General features: G+C 38.0%; 1 protein-coding gene across 2 annotated transcripts; it reads left to right on the forward strand.

The window, feature by feature from the left end:
• The first annotated feature begins 8,101 nt into the window (after positions 1-8,101).
• On the forward strand, positions 8,102-19,277 carry GTF2H2 (general transcription factor IIH subunit 2). 2 transcript variants are annotated; one of them, XM_084305683.1, is made up of 15 exons: positions 8,102-8,316; positions 8,419-8,496; positions 9,574-9,610; positions 10,309-10,395; positions 11,261-11,311; positions 11,795-11,849; positions 12,488-12,593; positions 13,615-13,705; positions 13,862-13,949; positions 14,485-14,592; positions 15,861-15,924; positions 16,759-16,862; positions 18,373-18,475; positions 18,772-18,811; positions 19,021-19,277. In XM_084305683.1, the coding sequence occupies exons 1-15, from the start codon at positions 8,261-8,263 to the stop codon at positions 19,138-19,140; spliced, it is 1,188 nt and encodes a 395-aa protein (XP_084161809.1). In that variant the 5' UTR covers positions 8,102-8,260; the 3' UTR covers positions 19,141-19,277. The 2 variants fall into 2 exon arrangements, with proteins under 2 accessions (XP_084161809.1, XP_084161810.1); XM_084305684.1 differs by lacking the exons at positions 8,102-8,316; positions 8,419-8,496 and adding an exon at positions 8,721-8,776.
• The last annotated feature ends 516 nt before the right edge of the window (positions 19,278-19,793 follow it).

The following is a 19,793-nucleotide window of genomic DNA, read 5'->3' on the forward strand; positions in this document are numbered from 1 at the left end:
ATTGGTAGTTTCTTTGTACAGTTTTCTATACCTGCAATTTGACTTTTCTTAAATACATTTTAATTAAAAAAAAGGCAGTGTAACCATGTTATTCTATTGTTCATAAAGGCATTTGGTTGGAAAGGAGGTGCTCTGCTTAAGGTTATTTTAATACTTGTTTTACTGATTGTGTTTTCTTCAAAAGAAAAGGTTTCAACTTTGGCATTAATGCAATGGGAAGGTGTAGGAAAGCCGTTTCCAGTTTTGAACACTGATGGTAGTGCCGGTGTAGCCACAATTGTAATTGTTGGAAGTGCATTGCTATACCTCTCTCTGAGCGTTAATTCCCTTTTGAGTTTTGAGCCCTTATCATTTATGATGCAATCGTGATGGCTGCAAACTCACATTCATATTTTTGAAGTTGACATTCCAGTTTTATCAGCCACTTAAATTCCATGAGTTTTAGTGGATGAAGTAAATAACACAAGACACTATGGGAACAGAGAGAGTTAGAAAACTTGGCACCTCTTCATTTGAAAAAACTTCAGTCTGATCCACCTGAACAGTCTTTCAGTATTTCTGTCAACCTGAGGTCAGACAGCAGTAAGTGTTGTACTTTATTCTCCTACTTGTCTCAATTGTCTGTTCTCCAGGTATCTCTCCTTTTCAACTAGGAGAAAACCTTTCTACCTTATAGAGGAGCTAGGCCAAGTGTTTTATACCTATTGTGCTTTACATATGTTAAAAAATTAACTTCTGTTTGTAAGCTCCTTGTCCAAGACTGCAATCTAAATGCCCTTTCACTGTACACTCAGACTTCTTGTTGCTCTCAGTGGAAATTCTGAGCTTTGTGTCAGTACCAGAAGATGACTAATTGAAGTTTAAGGATCAGCTGATGTTTATAAAATGCTAAAAAAGAAGCTGACTTTGTTTTCTGGGGAATCATAGAATGGTTTGGCTTGGTAGAGACCTTTAAAGATCATCTAGTCCACCACCACGGGTTGTGAAAAGCCCCACCCAACCTGGTGGAAGGGGCATCAACAACTTCCCAGGGCAACCTGCTCCTGTATCTAATCTCCCTCATAGTAAAGAATTTCTTTGTATGTCTAATCTAAATCTAACCTTTTTTTTCCAATTTAAAACAATTACCTTTTGTCCTGTCACTACAGTTAAAATGTCTAGCTCCATCTTTCTGATAAACTCGCAGCGTATATTGAAGCATTGCAACGGTAGAATTGTAGAATGTCTCCGGTTGGAAGGGACCTTTAAAGACCATCTCCAATCCCCATGCCATAGGCAGGGACACCTCCCACCAGAACAGGTTGCCCAAAGCCCCATCCAACCTTGTCTTGAATACCTCCAGGAATGGGGCATCCACAACCTCTCTGAGCAGCCTTTGCCACTGCCTCACCATGCTCTGAGTGAAGAATTTCCTCCTAACCTCTAATCTAAATCTCCCCTCTTTTAGTGTGAAACCATTCCCCCTTGTCCTATAGTTACCTGCACAACCAGAAGTTGTTCTCCATCTTTTTTATAAGCCCCCTTTAAGTACTGAAATACTGCAGTCTAACAAATCTGTATCTCACCAGTCTAAATGCAAGATTGTTGTGGAGGACGGACCATATCAAGGCCTTACAGAAGATTGTCTGCATGCTTAGTTGGCCTTTCTCACATAGGAACACTGAGATGCATCTTCAGCCTCCCCTTGAAAGTGGTTTCAGTTTCAGTCTCTGGGAAACTGGCTTCTGGACCCTCAGACAGTGTTTCTGCATACCCTTTCCAGAAACATCATGCTTCTCTTCCTGCTGATTTCCCAACAACTAGATAGGGAAAAGGGCACACAGTGCTAGAAAAAGGGAAAAAGCTAAGCAGAGACAGTTGAGTGTGGCTCTCTCCACCTTTCCTAGCAAGGTGCCACAGGAGAAGGCGTTTACCTTCACACCTTATGAAATCCGGCAGGGCAACACTACGACCTTTGTGTAAATCGTTTGCTCAATCCTGAGTCTGTCACAAGGCCAAAGGTTGCTAAGCAGGCAGTTTCGGTGTATGCAATTGGTGAGCTGGTTTTGATCTAACCTATCAAAGGACGACTGAAAAGAAACTTGGCTACAGTGCTCTGACTGCCAAAATAGAAACAAAGACATTCTAATCTCTTGGAGAAATCAAGATTAGTGAAATAACTAATGGCTGGGAGTTGAAGCCAAACAAATACGAGATAGAAACATGGAGTAAATTTACTGAAAATTAGTTGCAATCATTGAAAGTGATCTCTTGATACCCTTAAAGAACAGAACGTAAACTAGGTAAACTGTATTTACTAGATGATTATCACCTAGATCTCTCTATGCAGTCTCTTTACTCCTGACTTTGTTAATCTACATGGCTAAATGTACATGTAAAGAGTCTGTTATGTGACCTTACTAGTGTGACTGGGTTTTTTGCAGAAGGTGGTTATCATTTATTTGAATCTTAACACGTAATATTGCTATACATAGCAAACATTCAGCATGCATTTTCACATAGGGTCTATCTCAGACAATGAGTTCATGTAGGAAGACCTTCTATGCTTCAGTCTTCGTCTGAGAAAATGCTCACCAGTCTCTGCAGATCCACAAAGGCAAATGTCCAAGAGACCTGCAACAATGTCCAAGAGACCAGGAACATAAGAGTTTTCTAACTGGACTTAAGTTTGAAAGGGGCAGTATTCATAAACTCTTTGCTAATTTGTACCTTTAGCACTGTCTAACGAATATACACGAGTTTGCATCACATAGTAGGGCCAATTGGCTTTAATGACAACATAGCAACTAAAGGTACTGGTGCTAATGAAAAACCAAATGGGTATGGATTTGAATTTTTAGTTGGTTCATTTCAAAATTGTTATGGGATTTGAAACATTTGGACTATCATAATCTGACAGATGCATTTATAGATGTCTTGCATCTGAAAGATGCATTCCTGTCCAGAATTAAAATTCTTTGCCTTGATAATAAAAAGTATCCTTGTTCTGAAAAAAAGCATAATTTCTCCCTATTTCTGCTAGAATTGTTAGCTTGCACCTGTCTTTTCATGTTGACAATTTATAAATTGGACTTTTTCCTTCTTAAGAAAGGATGGTGTGTGACCTAGTGGGAGTAGATCAAGTTACAACTACATACTAGCTTATATTATTAAAATTAAGGTTTTTTTTTTGTTTGTTTGTTTTTTTAATTGTAAGTAGTTTTCATTGTTTTCCTTTTAGATGTCATAGATTTTTCCCAGGTTTGCTTTAATTGAAAGCCAATTTCTTTCTCATCTGTTTCCTGTGTATTTATAAATTGCTCCTGATAAATGCTGCAGTCTGAAAGATACTGAAATGGTAAGTTTTGCTAAGTTCCCTGCTCCTGTTTAAGGAAATACTACTTTTGTTTAAACATTATCTTCCTCGTTTCTTGTCTTACTTGGATGCAGAGTGACACCCCTTAGAAACGGATGCTTGGTGACTTTCCTGTAATTCAAGAGGTCAAAGCCAGTTTTGGCATGTTTCCACTGTATCCAGTAAAGCTGTGATGGCTCTGCAGAGCTGTTGGCTAAAACAATCTGTGCTTCATTATGATGCTTACAAAATTCTTGGTAACTTAAGTCTACCTATTTGTATTACCCACCTACAGCACATTGGATCAAAGTAATGAATAAGTGTGCTGTAACAATATAGTTTTTCACCAATGACAATGTATAGAGTAAAATCTTCCTGTTGATCAATTGATTCTGCAAACCTGAAAGGGTTTGAATTTGTAGAAATAGCTGCTCAGCTTTTAGTATATTAATAAGTAAACTAATATTTGTAGAGGATTTGAATGCTGAATACTTGAGTTAGGGGTGGAACAAGAAACAAAGAAAGAAAACCTGGAAAAAACAAGTTAGTCTTATTTAGGGCTTTCAGATCTGTTTCATTTAGGATTATACTTTTTTTTTTTTAATAATGTATTTATTACTGATACGACATGCTTTTTTAACAACCACACTTGAATTTCAAACTATACTTGAAAACATCTATTAACTGGTATAAAGGTCAGTACACTGGCTGTAAAGTAGTTGTGCTTCTTTCAGAAATTCAATACTGATGTTAAGAATAATCATGTTAAGTGCTCATTCACGTAAGGACTGTTGCTTGGCTTTGCTGCTGCTGTTTCTTACTTGGATTCCAGTTTTTGCAGTTCAGGTAATCCTGAAATTAGAGTAGGAGAAACAGTTTTTCAGGTTGGAGGTCCCAAAAAATAGTGCATAGTACCATTTCTAATACCATGCACAGAGCCTTACGAAAGGCTTCACTGCTGTATATTGGCTGCTTGTTCATCTGCAGATAGGTCTCCAGTTCCCACTTTCTCAAAGATGTGCTAACTAGTGCATGTTTTATGCAGTAGTTTTGTTTGTTTGTTTGTTTTAAGTAGCTTGGTAGTTTTGTAAACTACACTTAAACAATTTAGTTTATAAATTCTTACAATTTGTCAGATAGAACTGTTTTGTTTTTACATAATTCCCTCTTCCACCAAACCTCCTTACATGTATCTTTTATTGTGTGCTGCCTCTAAGATGGATCGATGCTGCTCATAATTATTATAGGTACAAGCAAAACATAATCATGAAACATCAAACTGCCTGAAACTAATTATTTACTTTTGTACTTTTTATGTCAATCTGAAAAGATTTCCAACTGTTTTTATGCATGAAACAACACGCTTTTACGTAATTACTATTTCTTTTCACTTGTCTTGTGGTAAATCAAACACATGCAAGCTTTTAAAACTGCATGTAATTTTCATTCCAGCAAATAATTTCAGACATATTCAGATGTATTCAGAATCCACACTAGGAGATTTTAAGTATAGGTTTAGACCTTGTGAAATTACTGGAACATGTAAAGCACCTGTGATATGTTTGTTTGTCCCAAAAAAATACATATGCTCTCCTATTCCTACAACACATGTACTCTTTGGTGTCACTGGCTTTCTTCCTCTATGCCTATAATTCAGCAGTTAAGGTGATTATTTTTTTTTCTACCGCTGTGTATCATTCTGTTTCAGAGATACATAAAAATTATATGTAGGCAAGTGTAAATAAAATTTATGTAGTTTTTCATTTTCACAACAGATTTCAGATGTTTAATGTTTCATAATTTTTATCCAGTTTTTCTATTACTGAATTTGTTCTGATAACAAATCTGTCACCTTGTTCACTTCTGATCTTGTATGTGTGTTTTTCCCTGCTGCTTCATCTCCACAAAGGCCAATCCATCCTACAGCAGCACAGCAGCCATGTCTTCTCAAGCAATGTGACATGAATTCATACAGATGAAAACACGTTTATTTAAACACATCATTCTCTAACTAGTGCTGTTGTAATGTAGGGACTATGTTGTGCTTCACTGGTCATCAACTGATGTGATTCTACTGCAGATTTTTTTTTGTCAATGGTTTGCCACATTGTTAAACATGGTATTAAAATCTTTACTACAGTAGTTGTAAAAGGTGGTTAGTCAACTCTTGTAAACAAAACAGTGCCTTTTCAGTGTGAGTAGCACAAACAAAATCTTCTGTCTGCCTATGAAGATAATCACTATTACAAGGGCTTCAAATTTCTTCTTTAGAGAGTATATTAAAAGTCCCTCTTGGACCTATCTATGAGACAAGAACACAGTTTTTCTACTGGATGTTAAAACTGTGACAGGTTGTTTCTTGGTAGTTTGTGTCTTGACAGAGTTTTGTGCAAACAATGGAATATCAAGGCTGTAAAATGAAATAGTCTGTTGTCCTGTCTTGAAAAGCAAGTGAAAATAAAAAGCTTTAGGAAGTTTTCATCTCTAATTCCTCCTACATTACACCATCTTCTGGTGTACCACTATGGTATTTATAGACAAAAAATAAACCTTTTCAAGGTCACATTGGTATGTATGGTTAGAACTCATCCAGTTCAGTATCATGACCAGTACATTAATCAATATCTAAAAGCACTTCTGCTGTAATCTGTGATGTCAACAGCTGTTGGATATGAACTGAAGAGGTTTTCTTCTATCATTCAGTCTCTTTAACCATTATCCCGGCCCTTGGAGTTAATTGTATGCTTGCAAAAGAGACAAATGATAAATGTAAAAGAAACTTGAATGATAATAGGATCATAGAATATGTGAGTTGAAAAGGATCATTGAGTCCAACTCCTGGGTGCCTAAAGGACCACCCAATAAACAAATAAACAAATCTCATTAAAGATAAGGGATGCTATATCAAAATATGTTTCTGCTCTCCCTGAGAAAATTCCTGCCAGAACCATTCAGAGGAACGCTAGATGGCTGAAGGTCAAGTAATGTAATTACTGCCCAACCCTCCATCCACCCAGTTCACAACCCGATACTCCCAAAGCCACTTGAGTTGTTCACCTTGCTAATCCTCACTGTCATCTGGCTGAGTATCAACTTGAGACTAGTTTCCAATGGATCACATAGTATAAGAGCAATTGTGTGCAACTTCTCAGTACTTTCACTTCTCAGTACTTTGGACTGTTTCTACCACATTTGGCAGAAGAGTAACGCCCAAAAATCCAGTTTTAATTTCATAAAAATGTATATTTCCACTTGTGTTCCAACACAAATGCTTCATTGTGAAATTACCTGCTACTAAATGAGTAACACATAAGAAACTCCACACAGAATACTACAGTCCTTGAAAAAAAAACTTTTACTTTCCTGCTTCCAGTGAGATGGGTGGTCTGAAGGAGGTCTCTAAGCAGCAGCAGCAGCAGATCATCACTAAACTGCCTCCATTCACTTAACAAAGAGAAGCTTAAATATACAATGGGCTGTATTTCTTACAAGCAGAAGAGAACTGGCATTTTGGGGATGAGAGAAATCAGCTGGTACTCACATTTTTAAAACCAGACAGGGATAGGGACTGGGGTTTTAAATAGTAAGTAGTGAACAGCTACATCATGTGCAATTAACGTGGGAGCAAAAAGCATACCCGTGCTGCGGAATCTCAACATCCCAGCGTGCTTTTAGAATGCAACTGGGAGCTGGCTGTTGTACTGGCTGTACATGGCAAGGTTTTGGCAGCAGGGGGGCTGCACAGGTGGCCTTTGTGAAGCTGCCCCATGTTAGATAAGGGGCAGTTTCAGCTGGCTCCAAACGGACCCACTGCTGACTGGAGCCAAGCCAGTAAGTGATGTTTGTGCCTCTTGGAGAAGAGATTTAAGGAAGAGAAAGAACTTTCCTGCAACAGCAGCTGGGTGAGAGGGCTGAGAGCCAGCCCTGCAGCCCCCACAGGCAGTGCAGCAGGAGGGCAGGAGGTGCTGCAGGCAGGCAGCAGCAGTTCCCCTGTGGGCTGTGCAGGGAGAGGCCCCTGGTGGAGCAGGCTGTCCTCCTGCAGCCCATGGGTCCCACATGGAGCAGATCTCCACACTGCAGCCCCCCCCATGGGTGGAGGAGCCCCCGGTGGAGCAGGTGGATGTGGCCTGGAGGAGGCTGCGGCCCATGGAGAGCCCCTGCAGGAGCAGGCCCCGGGCCGGAGCTGCAGCCCCTGGAGAGGAGCCCACGCAGGAGCAGGGGGTCTGGGGGGAGCTGCCGCCCACCCGTGGGGACCCGTGCTGAGCAGTTTGCTCCTGGGGGATGGATGGACCCAGTGGGACGGAGCCGTGTGGGAGCAGTGCTTGAGCAGCTGCTGCCTGTGGGCAGCCCCCGCAGGCTCAGTTCGGGAAGGACGGCATCCCTGGGAGGGACCCCACGGGGAGAAGGGTCAGAAAGTGAAGCAGCGACGAAGATGAAGCGCTACAGACTGACTGCAGCCTCCATTCCCTGTTCCCCTGCACCGGTCGGGGGGGAGCTGGATGGTGAGAAGAGTGGAATGCTGGATGAAGCTGGATGGTGGGAATGCGTTTGTACTTTGCTTTTAGTTTCTCACTGCACTAGCTTGCTAGTAATAGCTAATAAACTTAATGTCCCCACGCTGAGTCTGCTTTTGCCCGTGATGACGACTGCCGAGTGATCTCCCGGAACGGCGGCTGCGAGGCGCGGCCGGCGGCCGGCGGGGCTTGTCGGCGGCACCGTGGCGGAGGGGAGCGGGGAGGCGCTTCCGTGCGCGGCCGGAGGGCGGCGGCGGGCGCAGCGTGAGGAGCGGCGGGGCCCGCACCCGTCCCCGGGGCACCCTCGGGTCCCCTCCCGTCGCCGCAGCCCCCTCGTCCCGCCCCGCCGAGGAGCCTCAGCCGGCGGCAGCCGTGCCCACGGGGGTGTCAGGGCAGCGCCGCCGCCGCCGCCATGGATGAGGAGCCCGAAAGGACCAAGCGCTGGGAAGGAGGCTACGAGAGAACATGGTGGGTGCGGGTGCTGCCTCCCTTCCCCTGCCCTGCCTGCTCAGCCCCGGGGAGCACGGGGGAGGCCCCCCCGGTGCTGAGGCAGCGGCTGTTTTCGTGCAGGGAGATCCTGAAGGAGGACGAGTCGGGATCGCTGAAGGCAACCATCGAGGACATCCTGTTCAAGGCGAAGAGGAAAAGGTACAGCGCCTGCAGCGCTGCTTTCGCTTTGGCCCCCGTCGGCCGGTGGTGTCAGCGTGGCTGGCAGACTGCATTTGGCCTTGCACCTTCAGCTGATGTGACAGAGCCTGGGAAGGAGAAGAAATAGTTTCGGATGTGTGCTAGCAGGAAGGTCAGGGCTTGCTCTGGGGGAACACTGTAAAGCTTCGTGATTGCCATCCTGTGGAAAAGGGCTGAGAGGGATGGGGACACTCAGCCTGCAGAAGGGAGGGATCCAGGGAGACCCCATTGCAGCCTTTCGGTACGTAATGCTTGTAAAAATAATAATAATTAAAAAAAAAAAAAGTACCTAATGCTTTCAGTACCTAAGGCTTGTAAAAAAGCTGGAGGAGGAATCACTACTGGGGTAGATAATGATAAGATAAGGGGGTACGGTCTTAAACTAAAAGAAGGTAGTTTTAGACATTTAGACATTAGGAGGAAATCCTTCACACAGGGGGCGGTAAGGCACTGGAACAGGTTGCCTGGAGAGGCTGCGGGTGCCCCATCCCTGGAGGTGTTCAAGACCAGGCTGGATGAGTCCCTGAGCAGCCTGATCTAGTGGGTGGCATCTCTGCGTATGGCAGGGGAGTTGGAACTGGATGATCCTCAAGGTCCCTTCCAACCTGGGCATTCTGTGATTGCAGTAGTTGGACTGATGAGAGAAAACCCTTCAAAGGTTTTTTAATATACAAAACATGTTTCAAGCTGTTTGTTGGTATGATGGCGGCAGATTTTTGCTTAAACTTCTCAGAAAAGCTGTTAGATAAAGTCTGAGTTTGTTTTGTTCCTGGTTGCATTAAAATACTCAACGCCACGTAAAACATTCAGAATTAAAGCTCATGACAATAACTGTATTCTTATTTTTATTTTTTGAGAGGCATGAAATCCATTTATAATTAATGGTTGACTTTATAATTTCATCTTTTTTTCAATGGAAATAAGTGTCCATGGTTTATGGTTGCTTTATATTTGCCCAAACTCCAGTATTGGATTTGTTTTAGGCACTGCACTATCCATTCACTTGCAGCTTATGTAACTTTCTGTGTGTTTTAATAGACTCCACGAACACCATGGACAAGTTCGACTGGGAATGGTATGTTAATGTCTTACCCTTGACTGTCCTGAGTCCAGAACTGCCTGAGTAGAGGTGGTATGCCTAAACAGAAGTAACTTTTGCTGACTTAATTTGCTTGAGACCGAAGTTTGCGTTCTCCATCATGCAGTCTTTTCTAAATGCTTTTTGCGTGCTCAGTGGCAGCAGGGGGTGTAAAGCATCAGTAGTTTTAGTGATTGAGGTCTGATGTGTTCGCTGCTGTATCAGGGTGTGAAGGTGTGCTCTGTGGCTGCAGTCAGGTTGCATATGCTTGCTATATTGAGTTTTCTCCATGTGAAAAACCTGTGTAATTTTAAGGAGTTGTAGATGACATTATTGCATGATGCGTCTGAAGTCTTACATAAAGAGATTAAATGGGTGCAAACTATGCTTATTTTGTCGCTTATTTTCAGAGATAGAGAGTGGTGGGTGTTTTTCAAGATGGACTTTTGTTTCATTTCAAAGGAGAAATGGAAAAATGCATGAATTTTTTCAGTTGTTTAGGGCATAGTCCTAAAAATAGTGGTTCAGCTCCGTATTCTAAATTTTCCCTGTTTGAAGGAGGAAGTTGTTGCTTTTCTGAGTAAATAAAATAATGAACAGTACATTTAAATATCTGTTCTGTGAGCAGTAAAACTTGATCCTTCTGTTAAAATGTGAACCTGATGTAGAATTAACGTTTTATGTCAATAATGCAGATGCGTCACCTTTATGTGGTTGTTGATGGATCAAGGACTATGGAGGACCAGGATTTAAAACCAAACAGACTCACCTGCACTTTGAAGGTATTTCCATACAGAAAATTTTTCTCTTTATTAATCTACTGTTTCTATGTAAATCAATTTCATCTTGCGTTTAAAAGAAAGGCAGTCTCTTGCAATTGTGTTTTTTTTTTGTTTGTTTGTTTGTTTTAACATATCCTCATCTCTCCTCTCATCCCTACTGTTTATTTCCCTTGTCTCTGTTGCTAACCTATAACTTTCCTTGGGCAGTTTGGCTTTGTTTTTTTTGAATAGCAAAAGCTGTATGGCATTAGTGTGCCTTGCAGGAGTACTTCTGTACAGCAGAAACAGCAAAACACTTCTGCAGTGTGGAAGCTAAGATAAAATGTTGTGTGTAATAATGGATGGAAGATCAAACACGCTTTCATTATACATTTAAATTTTTTTTTTTCTTACCATAGTGTTTTCATAAATTCTGATTTGGATGGATTTTAGACAGGATTTGGATTGCTAGTTCAGACTGTAGAGGGCTCGAACTGTGTTTGCAGTGTTGTTAGAGAAAGTCGTAATACAAACCACTAAACTCTGAGTTTTGTAGATTTTGTACAGATTTATGCTTTTTAGTATATCTTAAACGTCTGTTTGAATAAACACTGATCTAGAGCTGCAGCATATAAAGCAAATTTGCTTTACAAAGTAAAGGATAGGAATAAAAAATTACGAAGGAGAAGGGTGGAAATGCTTGGGCAAAAGGAGGACAGTGGAAGGGATGGGCTTATTCCTCTTTAAAAAAAATAACAATACTGAATGTTTTGCAGGTACAAATTACTTAGGTATATGTGAAGCAAAACTGTATTAACTGTATTACTGTATTAACTGTATAACTTTACTGTGTGTAAAGAAAAACAGTCTCGGTTTTTCTTTATAGTTACTGGAATATTTTGTTGAAGAGTACTTTGACCAAAATCCTATTAGTCAGGTGAGTACAGCCATGCAAGAAACAGGTAACAGAAATCTGTTTTTAAAAAATTATTATTAGTAAACTTTTCAGTTGCTAGGTTACTTTCCACTCTTTTATGATCAGTCTAATGAAATTCTTGGTTTTGCAAGAACTAGTGGAAATAAGAATTTATGTATTCTTTCCATACATTCCTAAACATAAATCGAACACAGAAGTCTCAATTATATTACTTCAGATATTTGGAATTAAAAAAAAAAAAAAAAAAAAGAAAGAAAATAAAAGAAAAAAAAGTGCCTTGTTGTAAAAGTAAATTGAAGTTACAGGAAAATGTGTTAACTGATCCATAGTGTTGTGGTGTTGCTGTTACATGTTCAGGAAAACCTGTGTAGTTAAATAATTGTTGATCTATAAAGAAGTACGAAGCAAAACATAGCAGAGATGTAAATCAATGTATTTTTAAACTCATTAAGAAAAGGTCTGTCTTTTTGTTTCACTCTCCAGATGGGCTTAATTGTAACCAAGAGTAAAAGAGCTGAAAAAATGACAGAACTTTCAGGTAGGGAGGTGGTATCTTTTGTAAAAACTTCAGAGCTGTTGTCAGTATAGTTAATTTTGCAACCCGTTGATTAATTTTGTATTTGTTGACATCTGTGCATTCCTTGAGATTTGACAGGATGTTATAAAGCAAGGTTTCTTGAGTTCCTGCCTTCTGTCGCTAGCAAGCTATGTGTTTTCAGAAATGTAGTTTTAAATCTTGTCTTTTTATCAACCTTTAAAACTGGAGCAACTTTATTGAAGAGTCGGAGAATTCCGTAATGCTTAAAGTTACTTTGAGGTTAACAGAGTAAAATGAGTTCTGCCACTATTGAAACACTTTGTGAGGCAGTTTTCACTGTGATTCTTTGTTCATGTGAAATGCTTAGCAATATACAATGATTTTCTTCCTCTTTTGCTTCTTAAAGTTTTTAACAATGGAGTATTTCTGGAGTAAATGTCTTTTTGTTGACAGATTGTTTTCCACGTTCTGACCATGAAGTTTAATTCTAAGGATGGACTTAGAAGTCATAGTTTGAAAACTGTTTCTGTACAAGTATATTATAAACTCATAAAATATATTCATTAATCATAAGATACAAAGTTTAAATACTTAAATTCCTTTAACACGTTACTTTGAACTGTTTTATTCACTCACAGGTAACTCAAAAAAGCACATAACTGCTCTGAAGAAAGCAGTGGATATGAACTGCCATGGAGAGCCGTCTCTTTATAATTCCCTAAATTTGGCCATGCAGACTTTAAAGTTAGTTTGTAAACTCTTTTGTTTTTGTTTTCCATAGTTATTATAATGCTGATCGTGAATTTTTGAGAGGACAATTTTTTGCTGTTGTGTTTTTCTGGTTTGTTCTTGTTTGTTGGTATTTGTTCTTTAGAAGTAGTTTCTTGCATTGGACTGGTGTGAGTCTTTAAAAGGTAGCTTTACATCCTCTTAGAATACTAACTGTTAACTTGTAGGATGATAGCATGTTTAACTTTCTAACACAATTTCTGTTCAGAGATGTGCTTCTTACAGGAAGCAACAATATTTTAGAAATAAGTTTTTGATGTTAGGTTGTGTATAAATATAGTGATGATAGACCCTGCAGTGAATTTTTACTAGAGAGCTAAGGTATGAGACAGCAGAGTTTGGGATTAATAATGGTAAGAGACCAGTAAAATAAATAAGTTTGAATCTGATAGAAGTTTTTGACAGACTTCAGAAAGATAGACTTTTAAGTAAGTTAGATTTACAAACTTTATTTGCTGTGTGAGATCACTGAGATCAGAAAACATTTGCAGAAGAATGTTTATCAAGTAAGTTATAGCTAGAAACATTACCAGAATAAAACTGGCAGTCAATGTCACAGAAATGATCTGAAGGACTAGCTGAAAGAGAGTTTTCAATTAAGAAGTAAGAAGAAAGACAGGAGTTAATAGGTTTACATCTATAAACTGATCAGATATTTCTAAGAAGTTAGCAACACTGTAGTAAGTCTTCCAAGTTTGGAGGTTAATTTTACCTGTGAGAGTGTAAGTATAACTTAAACATTAGCACAAACAATTAGGTAACAATTAGACTTAATCAAATCTTGTATCTTAGAGAAAGTTTTGGGTTTTAGAAAGTGAAATTCTGGTGCTCAAAAGGAGCTTACCGAAGTTTTTCTTAGTTTATAGGCAACTTCCTGTCATGTCTTCTTCTGACTTTAGTACATTGAAGTCCTTGCAAACTTTAGCATATGTATAGCTTGGTGTACAGAAGTCAGTTAACCATATACTTTCTTTAGGCACATGCCAGGACATACAAGCAGAGAGGTTTTGATAGTCTTCAGCAGTCTGACAACATGTGATCCAACCAACATCTATGATCTAATTAAGGTACAGAAGTGAAGTTTGACTACTACTTTGAACCTCCAAGCTGTTAGACTAAAAACAGATGGTTGCAGTGTCATCATCAATAAGTTTTTGTTGAAAACTTCAAACCTTTACTGGTCAGCATACAAATTTGATTATTCTTTCTTTTTCCACATGAAGTGTTTAAAAGCAGTTAAGATTAGAGTGTCTATCATTGGTCTAAGTGCTGAAGTTCGAGTTTGTACAGTACTTGCCCGGGAAACTGGTGGTATGTATCTGAACTTTTACAGTTATACTAATAAAAAAAGTTTAAAATCAAAATTAAGTTATTAGTTGGTAATTTTCTTCAATGCATGTTGGCATTAAAGCATGAGTGTTCTGTCATGCTAGCAGAAAATACAAAAGCTTCTCAAATCTGTGAAGTACAGTATTCAGTGAAATAATACAAGCTGCTAGACATATCTGTAGAGAGAAGAAATGTGTCTTAAAGCAGGCTTCTACCTATAAAACTGTATGATGTGGAACTTAGTGCAGCATGTTAATACCAGTTACTAAAAAAGTAACTCTTACAGTATAATTACTACAGCGTAATGTCGGAGAAAATAAGGGCCCTGTAAGTAAACATGCTGATGTATTAGTTGTAAAGCTTCTATTCAGAAGGATTTCCAAGATTATATTTCATATTTTTTTAAGATTTTTTTTTTGACTTTTTACATGTTGTTGTTTTCTGTTATTTGTAGAATATGTTTGCATTACTTACCTGGTCATAATATGAGAGTAACGCATTTCTTTCCTCATGACAGGAACATACCATGTTATTTTAGATGAATGTCATTATAAGGAACTGCTAATGCATCATGTTAGTCCTCCACCTGCCAGTTCAAGTTCTGAGTGCTCCCTTATTCGAATGGGTAGGATATGGTTTTGTTGCAGTCCTGATGCAAGATCTGTAAATCTGTCTTTTTCTGCCTTTCTGTCTCTGTTTTAAAGCAAAACAAATGATTTTGCTCAATTTTTTGCACTTTTTTCAATTTAATTTTTACTTTACTAAGTAGATTTTTATTTATTTAATATTATTCCTACAAAGTAATAAGCATTGAAAGAAATCAGAAAAAATAAGATAAATTACACAACTGCAGTTGGAAAAAGTAAGGTGAAATAACACTGCCTGTATAGTAACTGGTGTGAATGTAAAGTGGGTTTTTTTTGTTTGTTTGTTTTTTGTTTTTTTGTTTGTTTGTTTGTTTGTTTGTTTAAAAAAAAAAAAAGATAAACTGTATTTTGTTCTCCCTCTGTATTTACCCCTGCACAAGGCAGCCATTACAGAAGGTTAATGGTTGCACAAGGCAACTGTTAATTGTCTGCAAGACCCTTCTATTTGGACACATAGTATGTAGTTTGTTAGCACCACTGTTGTAGTGGTCTTTCATTCATTTCATTCAACAAATGGATTAAGTACCTTTTCTTCTCCTGATGTATTTCTCAATAAAATTAAGCCTGGAGTTAAACTAGAATAGCAACACTAGTACCACTGGTTAGAGCGTTAATTTCTCATCCATGCACTTTCATAGATAAGAATATATTTATACATAGATTTAAGTACTGAAGCAATTTACTCATTGGAGATAAAACGTAAACAGAAGTAGTGAAAATAATCTGGCTATTTGAGATGATCTGTAAAAAAAAAAAAAAAAAAAAAAATTGGCATAGAAAGACCAGTGTCTTCTACAGCCTCCATGAAGTGCTATAGTCTCGTCTGTCATCATAACTGCACTTGGAAGAAGAGTATGTTCTTGGCGTATGCTTATTATTTTTGCCTTAATAAGAAATCACTGTTCAAGCAAGCATTCTTGTAGTGCCCTTTCTGTTTTCCTACTGTTGCACATCATCATCTTTTTTAATTGGTATTCAGAAACTTGCTCCAATGGGTTTCAGTTAATATAAAGTTAATGAAAAGCTGTTCTGTTTTTTATAGCTGGGGAAAATAAAGGATTTGTTGGTGAATGTATGTAGAAACTGTTAGGAAAATTTGCTCCCTGTTAAGAATGCCTTGCATCCTGTAACAATGAACAAAAAAAAAGAGATTCATTAAGTGTTTAGGATAATCTTTGAAATTCTGCATTACCATAAGAAAATGAAATACTATTATTATGTTTAAAATCAGACTTTTTTTCTTCAGGTTTTCCTCAGCACACTATTGCTTCCCTGTCTGATCAAGATGCAAAGCCATCCTTTAGCATGGCGTAAGTAGACTTGATTATAATTCAATGAACTGATTAGAATTCTAGGTTAGAATTCAAGTCATATTTAGCAAATCTGATTTTCAGTGAAAATACCACAAAATAACATGAAAAAGGACTAGCAAGTAATGTGTTGTGACTTTTCGGTTGAAATCTTGCTTTTATTTGCAATCCACTATGTGGCCATAGTTATCTCTTTAAAATATGCTTTATAAAATTTGTATTTAGAATTTTTTAAGATAGTAAGTAGCTTTTTTTTTTGGTACATTTATGCATACTACCAATTTTAAATGCATTTCTTAATTCAAATATTTATATCCGTATAAAGATACAATGATGATAAATAAGAGTATTATCTGTAATAAAGTTTTTTTATTTATTTACCGAGGTGACATAAAAGGAAAATTTAAAACAGAGGCCTTGTTTGCTTGGTGTGCCAGTGCTCATAATGAAAGGAATCATAGTCTTCAAGGATAATATGAGAGTCTGAATTTTCAGAAGGAAACTGTCTGCTCTTTGAAAGAATAGGTACTGATGTACATCTTACAGTCAGTACAGGATGTTGGCAGGCGAGTAGGAATATTGATACGGATGTCTTGAGTACCTTTTTTTCTAACGTTTTATTGACTCTTTTACATGGGAAAATTCTGGTCTTTGTTCTGTTTCCATAAGAAAATGTGATTACTGATATTTTACCCATATTAGTAGTTTTCTGACACTTCCATATGCTTGAAAGTGTTGTATAGAAGCTACTGTAACTGCTAAAACTTTGTTTTGAGAACCGTACATTTTTTCAGTTTGTTCTCTTACATATTTGATTGTCTTTCTTTGTTCCAGGCAATTGGAAAACAACAGTGAGCCAGGTCTTACACTGGGTGGGTACTTCTGTCCCCAGTGCAGAGCAAAATACTCTGAACTTCCTGTGGAATGCAAAATCTGTGGTGAGTAACAAGAGAAAGTGAGCAGATGCATTATGTGTTAGTGATTAAGAGTTACGGGGTGGAGAAATGAAACTATACTTAGCAATTAAAGGACAGTTCTACCTTAAGAAGCCTTCATTCATGTACTGGAATTTCAGCTTCATACAAGAGTCTTTCCTGTACATACAAGGGACTGTGCCTGTAATGATAAAACTTTATCATACGGGTAACAGTAAATAATCTCCTGTTGTTCATGTGCCTGTTTCTGAATTCCAGAGTGTGTGCAAAAATGTTACTGACAAGAGCCTAGATGGAGCATAAATGTATCTTGTTATGTTAAATTGCATAGAATATATGTTTGCAACAGTTATATCAATTGTTGCTGTTGTCGCTTTCTGGGATCAAGGTGATGATAGAAGAGAAAGGCAAGAACACCAGAAACACTTGCTAATGAGCATACGTTGTAGTAATACAGCAAAACATAGTAAGTTGTAGGTGTTTTACTACCCTTACATCAGTGACTAACAGATGTTTTGGATTGACCAAGTAACTGACAAGCTGTCATTCACATTTGTGGAAGAGATGAGATTGTTGTATGAAGGATGTTGAAAGAGGTTTATACACACCAAAATTTACTTGCAAGGTCTGTAAATGATCGCTTGCAGTCACCTTAATAGTAGGAGTTGTTTTCAGGGAAAATAAACATAAAGGAGTTGGCAGATGGAGTGAGGGGATGATGGAGGGAGTGACTGCATTGTTTAATCAGGATCAAAGAAAGCTCTTCAGCCTTCCAAAGCTTCACAGACTGCAAACAGTAGTGCTTGTTCCTGCTCAATGAGGGCAGGAGGATGGATTAACATCTTTTGTAGTATTAGTATTGTGTGAGGAACAGCGATCCACCTGTTAACTTCCACAGGCATATGACTAAAACGTGGTAAGTCTTATCAAGATACTGTATTTGGCAACAGGATGAAATAGTTTGGAATCATCTTGTTCTAGTTTGATTTCCAAATGTTGTTATCAACATTAGTTTCATTTCAGCAAGGTAATAGTGTAACTCAGAAATTCTTTATATCAGGAAGATATTCTCCACAACTGCAACAGACAGCAAGAGAACAGAACAAGACTCTGAAAGTTTATTTCAAGTGTGAGTGGGTGACAAAGAATTTTGGGCTAGCTCATGCTCCAGCATAAACCTGTGTTAGCTTAAATATGCCTATGGCATGCTTTGCCAGTGTTTTAGCAGGCTGCAGTATTACCTTGTAGTGTGGCACCATATTGACTGGTCATTTAATACAGCAGTATCATCACTACCAATGATGAATGCTGCAACTAGATTTAATTGGAAGACCCTTCTATGATTGTGTTTTGTTTTTAAGATGAAGATGAGAAACTTGTTAAGTTCTCAACTCTGTGTTGTAAACATACTTCTGAAGATTGACTTAAACCTTCTAGTCAGAAATCTCAACAAAACAGAATCATTACTTGTAAGATTTCTCATATAATAATAACAATGTATTTTTATTTGCAGGTCTTACATTAGTGTCTGCACCTCATCTGGCTCGATCTTACCATCACTTGTTCCCTTTGGATGCCTTTCAGGAAATGCCACTGGAAGAATATCAGGGAGAAAGGTATGCAAGTAATATTTGTGATAGTGATAACATAAACTATAATAGTGGTAGTGATAATATAAGAATATCTAACAGTAGCTTTCATACTGTGGGAGACACTTTTGAATGTTTTGTGATTTTTGGTCTCCTCTGGCAAAAAGTGCTTCTAGTTACCATTAGTAGTTATCCTGTGTATCCAGTTGAATGGCTGAAATGGTTCCTATTAATGGTTATTATGTATGATTAAGATGTTTTTTAACACCACTGTATATAATCTTGTTACTTTTTTCAGTTAAAAAACACAATTTTTCTTCTAGGTACTGTCAGGGCTGCCATGGAGAAATCAAAGATCAAAATGTAAGTATGTTGAACTGCATTGCAACTTGCATTGAGATATAGAAGACAAGTAGAGATAATCCTGTTGACTATTTTTCTGAAGGCCAGAAAAATACTTGGGGAAGTTTTTCTCATGTCATAGTTCTCTGTTATAGTCAGACAATTGTTGCTGTACTGTAGTGCTGTAATTTTCTTCTAATTTAACTTGTTTCTCTATCTTTTCCACACAGGTTTATATATGTAAAGTATGCCAGAATGCATTTTGTGTGGAGTGTGATGTGTTTGTTCACGATTCTCTGCACTGCTGTCCTGGCTGTATACATGAGCACCCTGCTCCCATATCTGTATGATTTCATCTTTTTTTTAGAGATTGTCATGTCAGTTTCATTCTTTTATAAACCCATTTTGTTTATTCAGCCTTGGATTTCAGTGAGGTGCCTCAGAACAAGAAGGGCCTGGATGATTTCAGAAGGTTGGATACTGGGTTGGGAGCAAATTTAATTTTTACTTACTGTATTAATGATTTTATAACTGTTAATATATTCCTGAATTATCTGTAACTGATTTATTTTTCAAGTTTAGAGTTTTCTTGGTGTTACTGTTGATAACATGTACATTTGTAAATGTAGTAAAACTGGTTTTAAACTATTAACATGATGATTTGTGTCTGATTTGTTCAAAAAAAAAGCTCTGAAAATATATTTTATCTATTGTTTTCAGTGGGTGGTGAATTATTCTGTTACGTTATATAGGGCAAAATATTTTTGTAAAAACAAAGTTAATTTTTTTCGCAATTAGTTGGAGGGCAATTCAAAGAGAATTAATTTCAACAATGGTGACTGTTCACCTCAGCCTTCAGTAATGCTACTCAATTTCAGCTGCTACAAATGTGTTGAAAGTGCATGTTAGATTATAATGGTAAGGTCAAAAGTAATTGAATTCTGTTACTGCTGTGTATGTAGTTGTATGTTGTAAGTTCCACTTGCTTGTAGGTGTGCAAGCT

This window comes from Netta rufina, assembly GCF_964035555.1.
Source record: "Netta rufina genome assembly, chromosome: Z".
NCBI classification, from domain to species: domain Eukaryota; kingdom Metazoa; phylum Chordata; class Aves; order Anseriformes; family Anatidae; genus Netta; species Netta rufina.